The sequence below is a fragment of the Oncorhynchus mykiss genome, chromosome 27 (genome assembly GCF_057628025.1).
Source record: "Oncorhynchus mykiss isolate SJ-2025 chromosome 27, ASM5762802v1, whole genome shotgun sequence".
In the NCBI taxonomy this organism is placed as follows: Eukaryota; Metazoa; Chordata; class Actinopteri; order Salmoniformes; family Salmonidae; genus Oncorhynchus; species Oncorhynchus mykiss.
In genome coordinates, this window is record NC_143048.1 from 36569403 (window position 1) to 36590370 (window position 20968).

General features: G+C 47.3%; 1 protein-coding gene across 1 annotated transcript in view; it reads left to right on the forward strand.

Moving 5' to 3' along the window:
* Nucleotides 1–20968, forward strand: part of LOC110507975 (platelet-derived growth factor D) — a 75180-nt gene that overhangs the window by 41979 nt on the left and 12233 nt on the right. The window contains exons 2-5 of the mRNA XM_036965549.2: nucleotides 8195–8384; nucleotides 11156–11333; nucleotides 20071–20124; nucleotides 20465–20672. Of these exons, the coding sequence (XP_036821444.1) occupies nucleotides 8195–8384; nucleotides 11156–11333; nucleotides 20071–20124; nucleotides 20465–20672 (630 nt within the window). The remainder of the gene's footprint in view (nucleotides 1–8194; nucleotides 8385–11155; nucleotides 11334–20070; nucleotides 20125–20464; nucleotides 20673–20968) is intronic.

Below are 20968 nucleotides of genomic sequence, written 5' to 3' on the forward strand. Positions count from 1 at the left end.
TGTAGTCACAGAGCATTAGGAGGAATATAATCGCAGAGCATTAGGAGGACTATGTAGTCACAGAGCATTAGGAGGACTATGTAGTCACAGAGCATTAGTAGGACTATGTAGTCACAGAGCATTAGGAGGAATATAATCGCAGAGCATTAGGAGGACTATGTAGTCACAGAGCATTAGGAGGACTATGTAGTCACAGAGCATTAGGAGGACTATGTAGTCACAGAGCATTAGGAGGAATATAATCGCAGAGCATTAGGAGGAATATGTAGTCACAGAGCATTAGGAGGACTATGTAGTCACAGAACATTAGGAGGACTATGTAGTCACAGAGCATTAGGAGGAATATAATCGCAGAGCATTAGGAGGACTATGTAGTCACAGAGCATTAGGAGAACTACGTAGTCACAGAGCATTAGGAGGAATATAATCGCAGAGCATTAGGAGGACTATGTAGTCACAGAGCATTAGGAGGACTATGTAGTCACAGAGCATTAGGAGGACTATGTAGTCACAGAGCATTAGGAGGACTATGTAGTCACAGAGCATTAGGAGGAATATAATCGCAGAGCATTAGGAGGACTATGTAGTCACAGAGCATTAGGAGGAATATATTCGCAGAGCATTAGGACTATGTAGTCACAGAGCATTAGGAGGACTATGTAGTCACAGAGCATTAGGAGGACTGTGTACACACAGAGCATTAGGAGCACTATGTAGTCACAGAGCATTAGGAGGAATATAATCGCAGAGCATTAGGAGGACTATGTAGTCACAGAGCATTAGGAGGACTATGTAGTCACAGAGCATTAGGAGGACTATGTAGTCACAGAGCATTAGGAGGACTATGTAGTCACAGAGCATTAGGAGGACTATGTAGTCACAGAGCACTAGGAGGACTATGTAGTCACAGAGCATTAGGAGGAATATAATCGCAGAGCATTAGGAGGACTATGTAGTCACAGAGCATTAGGAGGACTATGTAGTCACAGAGCATTAGGAGGAATATAATCGCAGAGCATTAGGAGGACTATGTAGTCACAGAGCATTAGGAGGACTACGTAGTCACAGAGCATTAGGAGGAATATAATCGCACAGCATTAGGAGGACTATGTAGTCACAGAGCATTAGGAGGACTATGTAGTCACAGAGCATTAGGAGGAATATAATCGCAGAGCATTAGGAGGACTATGTAGTCACAGAGCACTAGGAGGACTATGTAGTCACAGAGCATTAGGAGGACTATGTAGTCACAGAGCATTAGGAGGACTATGTAGTCACAGATAATTAGGAGGACTATGTAGTCACAGAGCATTAGGAGGAATATAATCACAGAGCATTAGGAGGACTATGTAGTCACAGAGCACTAGGAGGACTATGTAGTCACAGAGCACTAGGAGGAATATAATCGCAGAGCACTAGGAGGACTATGTAGTCACAGAGCATTAGGAGGACTATGTAGTCACAGAGCATTAGGAGGACTACGTAGTCACAGAGCATTAGGAGGAATATAATCGCAGAGCATTAGGAGGACTATGTAGTCACAGAGCACTAGGAGGACTATGTAGTCACAGAGCACTAGGAGGAATATAATCGCAGAGCATTAGGAGGACTATGTAGTCACAGAGCACTAGGAGGACTATGTAGTCACAGAGCACTAGGAGGAATATAATCGCAGAGCACTAGGAGGACTATGTAGTCACAGAGCATTAGGAGGACTATGTAGTCACAGAGCATTAGGAGGACTATGTAGTCACAGAGCATTAGGAGGAATATAATCGCAGAGCATTAGGAGGACTATGTAGTCACAGAGCATTAGGAGGACTATGTAGTCACAGAGCATTAGGAGGACTATGTAATCACAGAGCATTAGGAGGACTATGTAGTCACAGAGCATTAGGAGGACTATGTAGTCACAGAGCATTAGGAGGACTATGTAGTCACAGAGCATTAGGAGGACTATGTAGTCACAGAGCATTAGGAGGAATATAATCGCAGAGCATTAGGAGGACTATGTAGTCACAGAGCATTAGGAGGACTATGTAGTCACAGAGCATTAGGAGGAATATAATCGCAGAGCATTAGGAGGACTATGTAGTCACAGAGCATTAGGAGGACTATGTAGTCACAGAGCATTAGGAGGACTATGTAGTCACAGAGCATTAGGAGGACTATGTAGTCACAGAGCATTAGGAGGAATATAATCGCAGAGCATTAGGAGGACTATGTAGTCACAGAGCATTAGGAGGACTATGTAGTCACAGAGCATTAGGAGGAATATATTCGCAGAGCATTAGGACTATGTAGTCACAGAGCATTAGGAGGACTATGTAGTCACAGAGCATTAGGAGGACTATGTACACACAGAGCATTAGGAGGACTATGTAGTCACAGAGCATTAGGAGGAATATAATCGCAGAGCATTAGGAGGACTATGTAGTCACAGAGCATTAGGAGGACTATGTAGTCACAGAGCATTAGGAGGACTATGTAGTCACAGAGCATTAGGAGGACTATGTAGTCACAGAGCATTAGGAGGACTATGTAGTCACAGAGCACTAGGAGGACTATGTAGTCACAGAGCATTAGGAGGAATATAATCGCAGAGCATTAGGAGGACTATGTAGTCACAGAGCATTAGGAGGACTACGTAGTCACAGAGCATTAGGAGGAATATAATCGCAGAGCATTAGGAGGACTATGTAGTCACAGAGCATTAGGAGGACTATGTAGTCACAGAGCATTAGGAGGAATATAATCGCAGAGCATTAGGAGGACTATGTAGTCACAGAGCATTAGGAGGACTACGTAGTCACAGAGCATTAGGAGGAATATAATCGCAGAGCATTAGGAGGACTATGTAGTCACAGAGCATTAGGAGGACTATGTAGTCACAGAGCATTAGGAGGAATATAATCGCAGAGCATTAGGAGGACTATGTAGTCACAGAGCACTAGGAGGACTATGTAGTCACAGAGCATTAGGAGGACTATGTAGTCACAGAGCATTAGGAGGACTATGTAGTCACAGAGCATTAGGAGGACTATGTAGTCACAGAGCATTAGGAGGAATATAATCACAGAGCATTAGGAGGACTATGTAGTCACAGAGCACTAGGAGGACTATGTAGTCACAGAGCACTAGGAGGAATATAATTGCAGAGCACTAGGAGGACTATGTAGTCACAGAGCATTAGGAGGACTATGTAGTCACAGAGCATTAGGAGGACTACGTAGTCACAGAGCATTAGGAGGAATATAATCGCAGAGCATTAGGAGGACTATGTAGTCACAGAACATTAGGAGGACTATGTAGTCACAGAGCATTAGGAGGAATATAATCGCAGAGCATTAGGAGGACTATGTAGTCACAGAGCATTAGGAGGACTATGTAGTCACAGAGCATTAGGAGGACTATGTAGTCACAGAGCATTAGGAGGACTATGTAGTCACAGAGCATTAGGATGAATATAATCGCAGAGCATTAGGAGGACTATGTAGTCACAGAGCATTAGGAGGACTATGTAGTCACAGAGCATTAGGAGGAATATAATCGCAGAGCATTAGGAGGACTATGTAGTCACAGAGCATTAGGAGGACTATGTAGTCACAGAGCATTAGGAGGAATATAATCGCAGAGCATTAGGAGGACTATGTAGTCACAGAGCATTAGGAGGACTATGTAGTCACAGAGCATTAGTAGGACTATGTAGTCACAGAGCATTAGGAGGAATATAATCGCAGAGCATTAGGAGGACTATGTAGTCACAGAGCATTAGGAGGACTATGTAGTCACAGAGCATTAGGAGGACTATGTAGTCACAGAGCATTAGGAGGAATATAATCGCAGAGCATTAGGAGGAATATGTAGTCACAGAGCATTAGGAGGACTATGTAGTCACAGAACATTAGGAGGACTATGTAGTCACAGAGCATTAGGAGGAATATAATCGCAGAGCATTAGGAGGACTATGTAGTCACAGAGCATTAGGAGAACTACGTAGTCACAGAGCATTAGGAGGAATATAATCGCAGAGCATTAGGAGGACTATGTAGTCACAGAGCATTAGGAGGACTATGTAGTCACAGAGCATTAGGAGGACTATGTAGTCACAGAGCATTAGGAGGACTATGTAGTCACAGAGCATTAGGAGGAATATAATCGCAGAGCATTAGGAGGACTATGTAGTCACAGAGCATTAGGAGGAATATATTCGCAGAGCATTAGGACTATGTAGTCACAGAGCATTAGGAGGACTATGTAGTCACAGAGCATTAGGAGGACTGTGTACACACAGAGCATTAGGAGCACTATGTAGTCACAGAGCATTAGGAGGAATATAATCGCAGAGCATTAGGAGGACTATGTAGTCACAGAGCATTAGGAGGACTATGTAGTCACAGAGCATTAGGAGGACTATGTAGTCACAGAGCATTAGGAGGACTATGTAGTCACAGAGCATTAGGAGGACTATGTAGTCACAGAGCACTAGGAGGACTATGTAGTCACAGAGCATTAGGAGGAATATAATCGCAGAGCATTAGGAGGACTATGTAGTCACAGAGCATTAGGAGGACTACGTAGTCACAGAGCATTAGGAGGAATATAATCGCACAGCATTAGGAGGACTATGTAGTCACAGAGCATTAGGAGGACTATGTAGTCACAGAGCATTAGGAGGAATATAATCGCAGAGCATTAGGAGGACTATGTAGTCACAGAGCACTAGGAGGACTATGTAGTCACAGAGCATTAGGAGGACTATGTAGTCACAGAGCATTAGGAGGACTATGTAGTCACAGATAATTAGGAGGACTATGTAGTCACAGAGCATTAGGAGGAATATAATCACAGAGCATTAGGAGGACTATGTAGTCACAGAGCACTAGGAGGACTATGTAGTCACAGAGCACTAGGAGGAATATAATCGCAGAGCACTAGGAGGACTATGTAGTCACAGAGCATTAGGAGGACTATGTAGTCACAGAGCATTAGGAGGACTACGTAGTCACAGAGCATTAGGAGGAATATAATCGCAGAGCATTAGGAGGACTATGTAGTCACAGAGCACTAGGAGGACTATGTAGTCACAGAGCACTAGGAGGAATATAATCGCAGAGCATTAGGAGGACTATGTAGTCACAGAGCACTAGGAGGACTATGTAGTCACAGAGCACTAGGAGGAATATAATCGCAGAGCACTAGGAGGACTATGTAGTCACAGAGCATTAGGAGGACTATGTAGTCACAGAGCATTAGGAGGACTATGTAGTCACAGAGCATTAGGAGGAATATAATCGCAGAGCATTAGGAGGACTATGTAGTCACAGAACATTAGGAGGACTATGTAGTCACAGAGCATTAGGAGGAATATAATCGCAGAGCATTAGGAGGACTATGTAGTCACAGAGCATTAGGAGGACTATGTAGTCACAGAGCATTAGGAGGACTATGTAGTCACAGAGCATTAGGAGGACTATGTAGTCACAGAGCATTAGGATGAATATAATCGCAGAGCATTAGGAGGACTATGTAGTCACAGAGCATTAGGAGGACTATGTAGTCACAGAGCATTAGGAGGAATATAATCGCAGAGCATTAGGAGGACTATGTAGTCACAGAGCATTAGGAGGACTATGTAGTCACAGAGCATTAGGAGGAATATAATCGCAGAGCATTAGGAGGACTATGTAGTCACAGAGCATTAGGAGGACTATGTAGTCACAGAGCATTAGGAGGACTATGTACACACAGAGCATTAGGAGGACTATGTAGTCACAGAGCATTAGGAGGAATATAATCGCAGAGCATTAGGAGGACTATGTAGTCACAGAGCATTAGGAGAACTACGTAGTCACAGAGCATTAGGAGGAATATAATCGCAGAGCATTAGGAGGACTATGTAGTCACATAGCATTAGGAGGACTATGTAGTCACAGAGCATTAGGAGGACTATGTAGTCACAGAGCATTAGGAGGAATATAATCGCAGAGCATTAGGAGGACTATGTAGTCACAGAGCATTAGGATGACTATGTAGTCACAGAGCATTAGGAGGACTATGTAGTCACAGAGCATTATTAGGACTATGTAGTCACAGAGCATTAGGAGGAATATAATCGCAGAGCATTAGGAGGACTATGTAGTCACAGAGCATTAGGAGGACTATGTAGTCACAGAGCATTAGGAGGACTATGTAGTCACAGAGCATTAGGAGGAATATAATCGCAGAGCATTAGGAGGAATATGTAGTCACAGAGCATTAGGACTATGTAGTCACAGAGCATTAGGACTATGTAGTCACAGAGCATTAGGAGGACTATGTAGTCACAGAGCATTAGGAGGAATATAATCGCAGAGCACTAGGAGGACTATGTAGTCACAGAGCATTAGGAGGACTATGTAGTCACAGAGCATTAAGAGGACTATGTAGTCACAGAGCATTAGGAGGACTATGTAGTCACAGAGCACTAGGAGGACTATGTAGTCACAGAGCATTAGGAGGACTATGTAGTCACAGAGCATTAGGAGGACTATGTAGTCACAGAGCATTAGGAGGAATATAATCGCAGAGCATTAGGAGGACTATGTAGTCACAGAGCATTAGGACTATGTAGCCACAGAGCATTAAGACAATGTAGGACTATAGTCACAGAGCATTAGACTATGTAGTCACAGAACATTAGGACTATGTAGGACTATGTAGTCACAGAGCATTAGGAGCAAAATAATCGCAGAGCATTAGGAGGACTATGTAGTCACAGAGCATTAGGAGGAATATAATCGCAGAGCATTAGGAGGACTTTGTAGTCACAGAGCATTAGGAGGACTATGTAGTCACAGAGCATTAGGAGGACTATGTAGTCACAGAGCATTAGGAGGACTATGTAGTCACAGAGCATTAGGAGGACTATGTAGTCACAGAGCATTAGGAGGACTATGTAGTCACAGAGCATTAGGAGGACTATGTAGTCACAGAGCATTAGGAGGAATATAATCGCAGAGCATTAGAAGGACTATGAAGTCACAGAGCATTAGGACTATGTAGTCACAGAGCATTAGGACTATGTAGTCACAGAGCATTAGGACTATGTAGTCACAGAACATTAGGACTATTTAGTCACAGAGCATTAGGAGGACTATGTAGTCACAGAGCATTAGGAGGACTATGTAGTCACAGAGCATTAGGACTATGTAGTCGCAGAGCATTAGGAGGACTATGTAGTCACAGAGCATTAGGACTATGTAGTCACAGAGCATTATGACTATGTAGTCATAGAGCATTAGGACTATGTAGTCATAGAGCATTAGGACTATGTAGTCATAGAGCATTAGGACTATGTAGTCACAGAGCATTAGGACTATGTAGTCACAGAGCATTAGGACTATGTAGTCACAGAGCATTAGGACTATGTAGGAATATAAACTGTATTTATTTGAACAGCTTAATTTACTGTTATTCTTTGTCTGTCTCTCTCTCGCTGGCTCTCTGGCTCTGTCCCTGTCTCTCTGTCTCTCTCTCTTTCTCTGTCTTTCTCTCTCTCTCTGTGTCTCGCTCGCTCTCTGTCTCTCTTCTCGCTCGCTCTCTTTTCTTGCTCTCTCTCTCTTCTCTCTCTCTCTCTCTGTCTCGCTCTCTCTCTCTTCTCGCTCTATCTCTCTGTCTCGCTCTCTGTCTCGCTCTCTCACTCTGTCTCGCTCTCTGTCTCGCTCTCTCTCTCTATCTCGCTCTCTGTCGGCCTCGCTCTCTCTCTCTCGGTCTCGCTCTCTCGGTCTCTCTCTGTCTCGGTCTGTCTCTCCCTGTCTCTCTCTCGGTGTCTCTGTCTCTCTCTCGGTGTCTCTGTCTCTCTGCCGGGTCACTGTCTCTCTGTCGGTCTCTGTCTCTCTGTCGGTCTCTGTCTCTCTGTCGGTCTCTGTTGGTCTCTGTCTTTCTTTTTCTCGCTCGGTCTCTGTCAGTCTCTCTCTCGGTCTCTGTCTCTGTCTCGGTCTCTCGGTCTTGGTCTCTCTCTCGGTCTCTCTCTCGGTTTCGGTCTCTGTTTCTCTTGGTCTCGGTCTCTGTTTTTCTCTGTTTCTCTCTCAGTCTCTCTCTGTCTCACTCTCGCTCTCTCTCTGACTCTGTATCACTGTGTATAAAATCCCAGAGAGTAAACTCACTAACCTATACCAGTTATAACTGCTAACAGACAGCAATCACCTTACAGACTTGTACCGGAAAGAAGAGGTCGTCACGGTAACGGCAACGGGAGGAGTCATCCAGAGCCCCCGCTTTCCTAACGCCTATCCCAGGAACCTGCAGTTGTCATGGAAACTACTGTCGCCCCACAACACCCGCATCACCCTGGAGTTTGACTCCCACTTTGCACTGGAGGAACCAGAGAACGAAGTCTGCAGGTGAGAGAGGGAGGGGAGGATAGAGAGGTGAGAGATTGAAGTGCCAGGGAGAGAGAAAGTTGGCTGAGTTTGTAACAGATGAAAAGGGAGATTTGAGTGAAGAGAGTAGGCTGGAAGAGAGTAGGCTGTCATCCCTCTGATGAGGGTATCAACATCTACAGAGACTAAAGAGAGGAGGGAAAGAGAGAGGGAGGGAGGGATGGATGAAGGTTTGCCGTCTTTGCAGTAATGAAGAATATGTCCTTGAGGGTGAGGAGAGAGAATAGGCTTTTAATCCCCAAACCAAAGGCATTTGTCTTTGTAAGCACTTTAGACAAGAGAGAGGGGAGAGGAACAGAAAGCGAGAGGGGAGAGGAACAGGAGGGGAGAGGCACAGAAAGCGAGAGGGGAGAGGAACAGAAAGCTAGAGGGGAGAGGAACAGAAAGCGAGAGGGGAGAGGAACAGGAGGGGAGAGGAACAGAAAGCGAGAGGGGAGAGGAACAGAAAGCGAAACAGAAAGCGAGAGGGGAGAGGAACAGAAAGCGAGAGGGGAGAGGAACTGGAGGGGAGAGGAGAGGAACAGAAAGCGAGAGGGGAGAGGAACAGAAAGCGAGAGGGGAGAGGAACAGAAAGCGAGAGGGGGGAGGAATAGGAGGGGAGAGGAACAGAAAGCGAGAGGGGAGAGGAACAGAAAGCGAGAGGGGAGAGGAACAGGAGGAGAGAGGAACAGAAACCGAGAGAGGAGAGGAACAGCAGGGGAGAGGAACAGAAAGCGAGAGGGGAGAGGGACAGAAAGCGAGAGGGGAGAGGAACAGAAAGCGAAACAGAAAGCGAGAGGGGAGAGGAACAGAAAGCGAGAGGGGAGAGGAACAGAAGGGGAGAGGAGAGGAACAGAAAGCCAGAGGGGAGAGGAACAGGAGGGGAGAGGAACAGAAAGCGAGAGGGGAGAGGAACAGAAAGCGAGAGGGGAGAGGAACAGGAGGGGAGAGGAACAGAAAGCGAGAGGGGAGAGGAACAGAAAGCGAGAGGGGAGAGGAACAGGAGGGGAGAGGAACAGAAAGCTAGAGGGGAGAGGAACAGAAAGCGAGAGTGGAGAGGAACAGGAGGGGAGAGGAACAGAAAGCGAGAGGGGAGAGGAACAGAAAGCGAAACAGAAAGCGAGAGGGGAGAGGAACAGAAAGCGAGAGGGGAGAGGAACAGGAGGGGAGAGGAGAGGAACAGAAAGCGAGAGGGGAGAGGAACAGAAAGCGAGAGGGGAGAGGAACAGAAAGCGAGAGGGGGGAGGAATAGGAGGGGAGAGGAACAGAAAGCGAGAGGGGAGAGGAACAGAAAGCGAGAGGGGAGAGGAACAGGAGGAGAGAGGAACAGAAACCGAGAGAGGAGAGGAACAGCAGGGGAGAGGAACAGAAAGCGAGAGGGGAGAGGGACAGAAAGCGAGAGGGGAGAGGAACAGAAAGCGAAACAGAAAGCGAGAGGGGAGAGGAACAGAAAGCGAGAGGGGAGAGGAACAGAAGGGGAGAGGAGAGGAACAGAAAGCCAGAGGGGAGAGGAACAGGAGGGGAGAGGAACAGAAAGCGAGAGGGGAGAGGAACAGAAAGCGAGAGGGGAGAGGAACAGGAGGGGAGAGGAACAGAAAGCGAGAGGGGAGAGGAACAGGAGGGGAGAGGAACAGAAAGCGAGAGGGGAGAGGAACAGAAAGCGAAACAGAAAGCGAGAGGGGAGAGGAACAGAAAGCGAGAGGGGAGAGGAACAGGAGGGGAGAGGAGAGGAACAGAAAGCGAGAGGGGAGAGGAACAGAAAGCGAGAGGGGAGAGGAACAGAAAGCGAGAGGGGGGAGGAATAGGAGGGGAGAGGAACAGAAAGCGAGAGGGGAGAGGAACAGAAAGCGAGAGGGGAGAGGAACAGGAGGAGAGAGGAACAGAAACCGAGAGAGGAGAGGGACAGCAGGGGAGAGGAACAGAAAGCGAGAGGGGAGAGGGACAGAAAGCGAGAGGGGAGAGGAACAGAAAGCGAAACAGAAAGCGAGAGGGGAGAGGAACAGAAAGCGAGAGGGGAGAGGAACAGAAGGGGAGAGGAGAGGAACAGAAAGCCAGAGGGGAGAGGAACAGGAGGGGAGAGGAACAGAAAGCGAGAGGGGAGAGGAACAGAAAGCGAGAGGGGAGAGGAACAGGAGGGGAGAGGAACAGAAAGCGAGAGGGGAGAGGAACAGAAAGCGAGAGGGGAGAGGAACAGGAGGGGAGAGGAACAGAAAGCGAAACAGAAAGTGAGAGGGGAGAGGAACAGAAAGCGAGAGGGGAGAGGAACAGAAAGTGAGAGGGGAGAGGAACAGGAGGGGAGAGGAACAGAAAGTGAGAGGGGAGAGGAACAGAAAGGGAGAGGAGGGAGGAACAGGAGTGGAGAGGAACAGAAAGCGAAACAGAAAGCGAGAGGGGAGAGGAACAGGAGGGGAGAGGCACAAAAAGCGAGAGGGGAGAGGAACAGAAAGCGAGAGGGGAGAGGAACAGGAGGGGAGAGGCACAAAAAGTGAGAGGGGAGAGGAACAGAAAGCGAGAGGGGAGAGGAACAGGAGGGGAGAGGAACAGAAAGCGAGAGGGGAGAAATTAGGAAAGATATAAAGAGGGGGAGGGAGGTGACTGGTGATTGGCTCGCCAACAATTATACCTTTTCTAATGAACAGTGATTATTCATTGATTGATCCATTGATATATTATATCCATTGATTGATCCGTTCTTGTATTAAATCCATTGATTGAAAATCTAGTGAGCCCCTCCTCTCCCCCTTCCCTTGCAGATATGACTTTGTGGAGGTGGAGGACATCTCAGAGACCAGTACTATTGTCTGGGGGAGATGGTGTGGTCAGAGAGTCCCCCCTCGACTTACCTCCAAAACCAACACCCTCAAAGTCTCCTTCAAGTCAGACGACTACTTCGTGGCAAAGCCTGGCTTCAAACTCCACTTCTCTCTACAGGTGAGTGAACATCGGGATGTGACTGCATCTCATTCCACAAAGGTGTTGAAACGTAAAGACCCAAAGCTGATGTTATAACGGCCAATGGATCTCTTTTGTCATCCTTATGACAGTCTAATGTGGTCTGTATGATAGAGGGTTCAAGTACGATGCTACCAAAATCCTTCCTGAGGTAACTAGCTGTGGGAATTAGATGACTAAACCCATTAACGTCTGTTTCCTTTGTAAGACGTCTAGCTTGACAAATGAGGAGGGGGAGGGAGGGATGTAGTAGACGGATGGAGGGAGGCTGAGTATGTACTCTTTATAAAGCCCAGTCTGGATCAGAAGATTAGCTACGTCAGTAGTTGAATAGCGGAGGAAGATTAGAGTAATGTTCCCTTACATTACTGAAGAGAGCAAGAGGTGTTTTATTTTGCCCTCTAAAGCATTTGACTTTAAACACACATAATCACATACCCCTCTGCACTCCTCTCCATTCTAAGATATTATGAAAATCCTCTTTCCCCTCTCTCTCTCCCATCTCACCTCTCTCTCCTCTCTCTCTCCCCATCTCACCTCTCTCTCCTCTCTCTCTCCACACTCACTTCTCTCTCCTCTCTCTCTCCCCTCCCACCGCTCTCTCCTCTCTCTCTCTCTCTCCCCCCTCTCACCTCTATCTCCCTCTACTCCCCTCTATCTCCCCTCTCTCTCTCCTCTCTATCTCCCCTCTATTCCCCTCTCCTCCTCTCTCCTCTCTATCTCTCCTCCCCCTCATCTCTCTCCCCTCTCTCCTCTCTATCTCTCCTCCCCCTCATCTCTCTCCCTCCTCTCTCCCCTCTCTCCCTCTATCTCTCCTCCCTCTCATCTCTCTCCCCTCTCTCTCACCTCTATCTCTCCTCCCCTCATCTCTCTCCTATCTCCCCTCTCTCTCTCTCCCCTCTCTCTCCCCTCTCAACTCTCTCTCCTCTCTATCTCCCCTCTATTTCCCCCTCTCTCTCCTCTCTCCTCTCTATCTCTCCTCCCCCTCATCTCTCTCCCCTCTCTCCTCTCTATCTCTCCTCCCCCTCATCTCTCTCCCCTCTCTCTCTCCCCTCTATCTCTCTCCCTCTCATCTCTCTCCCCTCTCTCTCTCTCTCTCCCCTCTCCCATCTCTCCTCTCTATCTCTCCTCCCCCTCATCTCTATCCCCTCTCTCTCTCCCCTCTCTCTCCCCTCTCTCCTCTCTATCTCTCCTCACCTTCATCTCTCTCCCCTCTCTCCTCTCTATCTCTCCTCCCCCTCATCTCTCTCCCCTCTCTCCTCTCTATCTCTCCTCCCCCTCATCTCTCTCCCCTCTCTCTCCCCTCTATCTCTCCTCCCTCTCATCTCTCTCCCCTCTCTCTCTCTCTCTCCCCTCTCCCATCTCTCCTCTCTATCTCTCCTCCCCCTCACCTCTATCCCCCTCTCTCTCTCCCCTCTCTCTCCCCTCTCTCCTCTCTATCTCTCCTCCCCTTCATCTCTCTCCCCTCTCTCCTCTCTATCTCTCCTCCCCCCTCATCTCTCTCCCCTCTCTCCTCTCTATCTCTCCTCCCCCTCATCTCTCTCCCCTCTCTCCTCTCTATCTCTCCTCCCCCTCATCTCTCTCCCCTCTCTCTCTCCCCTCTCTCCCCTCTATCTCTCCTCCCTCTCATCTCTCTCCCCTCTCTCTCACCTCTATCTCTCCTCCCCTCATCTCTCTCCTATCTATCTCCCCTCTCTCTCTCTCCCCTCTCTCTCCCCTCTCAACTCTCTCTCCTCTCTATCTCCCCTCTATTTCCCTCTCTCTCCTCTCTCCTCTCTATCTCTCCTCCCCTCATCTTCTCCCCTCTCTCCTCTCTATCTCTCCTCCCCCTCATCTCTCTCCCCTCTCTCTCTCCCCTCTATCTCTCCTCCCTCTCATCTCTCTCCCCTCTCTCTCTCTCTCTCCCCTCTCCCATCTCTCCTCTCTATCTCTCCTCCCCCTCATCTCTATCCCCTCTCTCTCTCCCCTCTCCTCTCCCCTCTCTCCTCTCTATCTCTCCTCACCTTCATCTCTCTCCCCTCTCTCCTCTCTATCTCTCCTCCCCCTCATCTCTCTCCCCTCTCTCCTCTCTATCTCTCCTCCCCCTCATCTCTCTCCCTCTCTCTCCCCTCTATCTCTCCTCCCTCTCATCTCTCTCCCCTCTCTCTCTCTCTCTCTCCCCTCTCCCATCTCTCCTCTCTATCTCTCCTCCCCCTCACCTCTATCCCCTCTCTCTCTCCCCTCTCTCTCCCCTCTCTCCTCTCTATCTCTCCTCCCCTTCATCTCTCTCCCCTCTCTCCTCTCTATCTCTCCTCCCCCTCATCTCTCTCCCCTCTCTCCTCTCTATCTCTCCTCCCCCTCATCTCTCTCCCCTCTCTCTCTCCCCTCTCTCTCCCCTCTATCTCTCCTCCCTATCATCTCTCTACCCTCTCTCTCTCTCTCTCTCCCTCTCCCATCTCTCCTCTCTATCTCTCCTCCCCCTCATCTCTATCCCCTCTCTCTCTCCCCTCTCTCTCCTCTCTATCTCTCTTCCCCTTCATCTCTCTCCCCTCTCTCCTCTCTATCTCTCCTCCCACTCATCTCTCTCCCCTCTCTCTCCCCTCTCTCCTCTCTATCTCTCCCTCCCCCTCATCTCTCTCCCCTCTCCCGTCTCTCCTCTCTCGCCCCTCCCCCTCATCTCTGTCCCTTCTCTCCTCTCTATCTCTCCTCCCCCTCATCTCTCTCCCCTCTCTCCTCTCTATCTCTCCTCCCCCTCATCTCTCTCCCCTCTCTCCTCTCTATCTCTCCTCCCCCTCATCTCTCTCCCCTCTCTCTCTCCTCTCTATCTCTCCTCCCCCTCATATCTCTCCCCTCTCTCTCCCCTCTCTCCTCTTTATCTCTCCTCCCCCTCATCTCTCTCCCCTCTCTCTCCCCTCTCTCCTCTCTATCTCTCCTCCCCCTCATCTCTCTCCCCTCTCCCCTCTCTCCTCTCTATCTCTCCTCCCCCTCATCTCTCTCCCGTCTCTCTCTCTCTCTCCTCCCCCTCATGTCTCTCCCTTCTCTCCTCTCTCTCTCTCCTCCCCCTCATCTCTCTCCCGTCTCTCCTTTCTCTCTCCTCCCCCTCATCTCTCTCTCCTCTCTCTCTCCTCCCCCTCATCTCTCTCCCCTCTCTCCCCTCTATCTCTCCTCCCCCTCATCTCTCTCCTCTCTATCTCTCCTCCCCCTCATCTCTATCCCCTCTCTCCTCTCTATCTCTCCTCCCCCTCATCTCTCTCCTCTCTATCTCTCCTCCCCCTCATCTCTCTCCCGTCTCTCCTCTCTATCTCTCCTCCCCCTCAACTCTCTCCTCTCTATCTCTCCTCCCCCTCATCTCTCTCCCGTCTCTTACGCCTGGAGAGGTCGGCATATGTCCGTTATTATTCCTTCTCCACAGCGCCTCAGGTTCTCCTTTTGTTCTTTGTTTTTCCTTTGTCCTTGTGTGTAACTGCCTGCTTTGTGTCCTCGGCACAGTGACACCCTGTGCGTGGGGCGGGTGTGCGTGTGAGAAACCCACACACTTTCCCAGACAGGGAAACTGCCGTTAGATGGCCTCCCAGTACCCACACACTTTCCCAGACAGGGAAGCTGCCGTTAGATTGGCCTCCCAGTACCCACACACTTTCCCAGACAGGGAAGCTGCCGTTAGATTGGCCTCCCAGTACCCACACACTTTCCCCTCCACCACCTCTAGGGCTGTGAGAGGCTTCATTTAACAGCTCTAATTTGTTCTGCCTGCTGTATAGATAAGGTGGAGGAGGGAGAGAGAGAGAAAGGTAGAGAACAGGTGTCTCAGATCCTATCATGCTGACAGCCGATAACTCCTACAAAACAAAAAGAGAGGGAGTTTGAGGAGAGAGAGAGCGAAGATGGAGTGTTACGAGAGAGAGAGAGTCTAGTTCCTACAAATCAGTAATTTGTCATCACAACCACAAAAACACAACCACAGTACAACCATTACACAACCACAATACAACCACTACTCATCCACAATACAACATTTACTCATCCACAAACACAAAACACCATAACCACAATGCAACCATAACCACAAAACAACCATAACAAAACCACAATACGTCTTCTACTTTAACCCAAAACCTCCATTCAGAAAGTATTCAGACCCGTGGAATTTTTCCACATTTTGTTGTTACAACCTAATTATAAATAAATAAATACATCCTCATCAATCTACACACAATACCCCATAATGACAAAGCCAAAATGTATGCAAACGTATTAAATATTAAAAAACCATACCTGATTTACATAATTATTCAGACCCTTTGTATGACACGCTATGACACAGTGTAGCTCAGGTGCATCCTGTTTCCATTGATCATCCGTGAAGTCAATTAAATTCATTGAACATGATTTGGAAAGGCACACACCTGTCTATATAAGGTCACACAGTTGACAGTGTATGCCAGAGCAAAAACCAAGCCATGAGGTTGAAGGAAATGTTCGTAGAACTCTGAGACAGGATTATGTAGAGCCACAGATCTGGAGAAGGGTACCAAAAAATGTCTGCATCATTGAAGGTCCCCAAGAACACAGTGGCCCCATTTATTCTTTCATGGAAGAAGTTTGGAACCACCAAGACTCTTCTTAGAGCTGGCCACCCGTCCAAACTGAGCAATCGGGGGAGAAGCACATTGGTCAGGGAGGTGACCAAGACCCGATGGTGACTCTGACAGAGCTCCAGAGTTCCTCTTTGGAGATAGGAGATCCAGAAGGACAACCATCTCTGCTGCACTTCACCAATCAGGTCTTTATGGCAGAGTGGCCAGATGGAAGCCACTCTTCAGTAAAAGGCACATGACAGCCCGCTTGGAGTTTGCCAAAAGGCACCTAAAGGACTCTGACCATGAGAAATAAGATTCTCTGGTCTGATGAAATCAAGATTGAACTATTTGTCCTGAATGCCAAGCGTCACGTCTGGAGGAAACCTGACACCATCCCTACGGTGAAGCATGGTGGTGGCAGCATCATCCTGTGGGGATGTTTTTCAGCGGCAGGGACTGGAAGACTAGTCAGAACTGAGGAAAATATGATCGGAGCAAAGTACAGAGAGATCCTTCATGAAAACCTACTCCAAAGCATTCAGGACCTCCGACTGGGGTGAAAGTTCCCCTTCCACCACCAGGACAACAACCCTAAGCACACAGCCAAGACAATGCAGGAGTGGATTCTGGACAAGTCTCTGAATGTTCTAGAGTGGCCCAGCCAGAGCCCGGACTTGAACCCGATCTAACATCTCTGGAGAGACCTGAAAATAGCTGTGCAGCAACGCTCCCCATCCAACCTGACAGAGCTTGAGAGGATCTGCAGAGAAGAATGGAAGAAACTCCTCAAATACAGGTGTGCCATGCTTGTAGAGTCATACCCAAGACTTGAGGCTTTAATCGCTGTCAAAGGTGCTTCAACAAAGTACTGAGTAAAGGGTCTGAATACTTATGTAAATGTCATATTTCAAATATAATGGGCTATTTTCATTATGGAGTATTGTGTGTAGATTGATGATGGGAAAGAAATTCACCAATTTTAGAAAAAGGCTGTAATGCAACAACATGTGGAAAAAGTCAAGAGGTCTGAATACTTTCCGAATGCACTGTACACACACACACACACACACACACACACACACACACACACACACACACACACACACACACACACACACACACACACACACACACACATACACACACGCACGCACGCACGCACGCACACACACACACACACACACACACACACACACACACACACACACACACAATGCAATAACGTGACCATGACTGAACGCTGTAGTGCTTTTCTTAATTTCCTTATCGAGGAATCCTCTAGAACCAGTGATTCAGGCTTAGGGAATTTGGACTCCCAAGTGGTGCAGCGGTCTAAAGGCACTGCATCTCAGTGCTAGAGGTGTTACTACAGACACCCTGGTTCGATTCCAGGCTGTCTCACAACCGGCCGTGATTGGTTCGGGTCCGGGTTTGTCCGGGTTTGGCTGGTGTAGGCAGTCATTGTAAAATAATACTTGTTTTCTTAACTGACTTGCTTAGATAAAACAATTGTGGAGTTCCTCAGAACATCAGATCCATCCAGGCAGGAATATGATCCAGGAACGCTACTCTGTTCCCAGACACTCCCAGATGTTGACAGGCTCTGCAGCTGTTCTGGGACCCATTGAGGTTTTCCCATAAATACATACATAAATGGATATTCCCAGAAACCAACACTGTCTGTGGCAAAGCGATGCCATTAATCTCCTCCAGAAAGAGCATGTCTGAGAGGAGGTATTACAGACACATTATTAGTAGCAGGTGCAGGGAAACACAAGTCAATTATGGCAATACACATTTTTCTTGCCATTTCTGTTATTTTTTGTTTCACCCTGAAAGCACTGCTCCCCAAACCCTTCTTACCCTGTGACCATCTGAAAACGTTTCTACCCAGGAGGACCTAGTCTAGTCTGTCACGACCCTCCAGCTACCAGACGTGGTTTCATGTCCCCGTTGACCTACTCTCTAAAGGCACTGTAAACTGTTCTTCCTATGAAAAGTCCCAGGTGCGTGTGTGTGGCCTTAGCCCAGCTGTCCCTGCATTCCCCTCTGAAGCACAGGACTGTGGGACAGTTTACTGAATCTGACTGCTTATTGCCTAATAAGGTCAGATGCTGACAGAGATACACATCTGGGGCTGCTGCAGGGGCCACACACACACACACACACACACACACTATGAGCCTCATTTATGAGGAAGTCTACACACAACACACACTCAATAGCCCAGCTGTGTATGAAGTCAGAGAGGTTCCTGTCAAAGCACAGTGTGTATCTGTGGGTTGCACACGAGAAACAGATGCTATAAAACGAAAGATTAGTCACTAAACTTTTTAAGTCATCTCTGATTTCATATGACACACCCACACATACATTCAAAAGCTCAGACATAATATAGAAACACACACACAGCATGCACAAATACAGTATAACACACACACACACATTTGCAGACTCATACATAACATGAACACACACAAACAGAGTACACACAGTTTTTTAAGTGGGTTCAGACTGCATGTTATGCAGAGTGTGTTTTTAGGAGAGCCATTGCCCATTACATAGAATATAATATCAACCAGAGACAGTTGCACATCTGCAAGGGGTGTGTTCACAAGTCACTTTTCACAAACAGTGAGTGTGTTGTCTCTCCTCTCCTCTACATAGAGCACCTCATCTCTCTGTGTCTAATGAAGGGGTCTGTGAGGAGGACAGACCCCAGATTCACTAAACCTTCTTAAGAACACATTTCTTCTTAACTGTTACTCTGTTCTTCACTATAGACTTATGAATAAAGTTAAGTTGTTATTCCTCAAATTTTTGGGAAATGTTGTTGTGTTATTTCTTATGTTTCTCCTTAAGCAAACAGTTAAGAAGGAATTACATTCTTGAAAATTAAGCTTTTGGATTTGTTCTTGCAAATGTTCTTAATTCCAAGATGGCTAAACCCTTGTCTTAAACTCAGGGCAGTGAGAGAAAAAGCTCATGAAAGCATTTGAACATGTTTAATTCACTCACAAACTTCATATGCAAGTTTCAGTATTGATTATTTTAAACCCAATAACTTGTTTTTATAACCGTAATCTCACTAGGAAATATGCTAACATGATTTACATTGCTAAATAGATAGCTAGCTAAATTAGTTCCTAGCAACAAACATCTTAAGAAGATTCGTAAGAAGATATTTGAGAAGTTCGTAAGAAAATCATTCAATCTTAAGATACTGTTGAGGAATTGCTCTTACGAACGATCTTATGTATTTTGTATTTTTTCCAAAGGAACTTCAGACCCCTTTTATCAATTTTCGCCTAAAAGGACATACCTAAATCTAACTGCCTGTAGCTCAGGACCTGAAGCAAGGATATGCATATTCATGATACCATTTGAAAGAAAACACTTTGAAGTTTGTGGAATGTTGGAGAATATAACACATTAGATCTGGTAAAAGATAATAATGAAATGCAAGCAAAAGGCCACAATATATTATTCCAGTTTAGGTGCAATTTAGATTCCGGCCTCTAGATGGCAGAAGTGTATGTGCAAAGTTTTAGGCTGATCCAATGAACCATTGCATTTCTGGTCAAAATGTTGTATCAAGTCTGCCCAAATGTGCCTAATTGGTTCATTGATACATTTTCAAGTTCATTGCTGTGCACTCTCCTCAAACAATAGCATGGCATTAGTTCACTGTAATAGCTACTGTAAATTGAACAGTGCAGTTAGATTAATAATAATTTAAGAATTCTGCCCATATCAGATATGTCTATGTCTTGGGAAATGTTCTTGTTACTTCCAACCTCATGCTAATCACATTAGCACACTTTAGCTCAACTGTCCCATGTGGGGGGTCACAGATCCCGTAGTTAAGTTATTGCGGAAGAAGTGTTGTGTGAATCTGGGCCCTGGAGAGGAACACTGCTCAATCATTAGGGACTGTCTGTGAACTTATCTCAGCAGCTTTGTAGCAAACTCCCATTAGCACAATGTTAGACAGATGAATGCTAATCCAACACAGACAGACAAATCCTGACCAGCTCCCGATACCATCACCTGGAATTCAACCAGGGATTATCCTGATGTTCTGACAGGAGTTATGTAAACGCACCAGAATAACCCAAATACCACTCCTTCATTCTCTCTCTCCTTCCTTCCCCCAGGATGATTCTCTTCCTGCAGCGTCAAAGACTAACTGGGAGACTGTGACCCTGATGGTGAGTTGGACATGCAAGCATGCTCAACACAAACACACACACCTACCTGTGTTGGCCCCTAACCCTCCTGATCAGCAGCAGGAGAAACTGGTCCCAGCCTGGAGACAGTTAGAGGGCTCTAGTGCCCAGTCATTCGGCTGATTTTAAAAGATCAAGGTTGTCCCCTGACCTTTGTGAAGCTTTCACATTGCACAGTCAGAGGGCAGCTCAGATACTGGTGCTGAGCATTCCATAGACTCACACACACACAGACACACTAGAATGCTCTCAAAGACTAAAGAAGACCTTGTGTCCCTGCTCAGAACTTTTGACCCTCCCTCCTTCTCCACCCTTCCTCCAGGAGGACAGTCTGTCAGTGTTGGCTCCAGCGGTGACTGATGTTCCTCTGACAGCAGCGGCGTTGGACCAGACCATAGCAGCCTTCAACACAGTGGAGCAGCTCCTCCGCCACCTCAACCCTGACAGCTGGAGACAGGACCTGGACAGCTTGTACAGAGAGACAGCCATGTACAGACCCCGGGCCTACCAGCACAACAGACAGAACAAGAGTAATAACATACTGGACATGAGCACACACACACGGACACACACACACACACACAGGTGCTTACACACACAAAGAAAAGCCATTTCAAAGGAGTACATATTGTGGTCTGTGCTTCACTGAAGGGAGACATTGATAACACAAAGAATTCAGCCTTCCTCCTTCCCTTGCACCAACACTGCGTGTGCAAGTTTCTTAGTCAGCCAGTAGAAAACCTTCAAGGTGACCTTGGGAGAATGAGACAAGTTAAATGTTCACCCAGCTCTTAGAGAGAGACTGGGGCTTCACGGCAAACGTGTG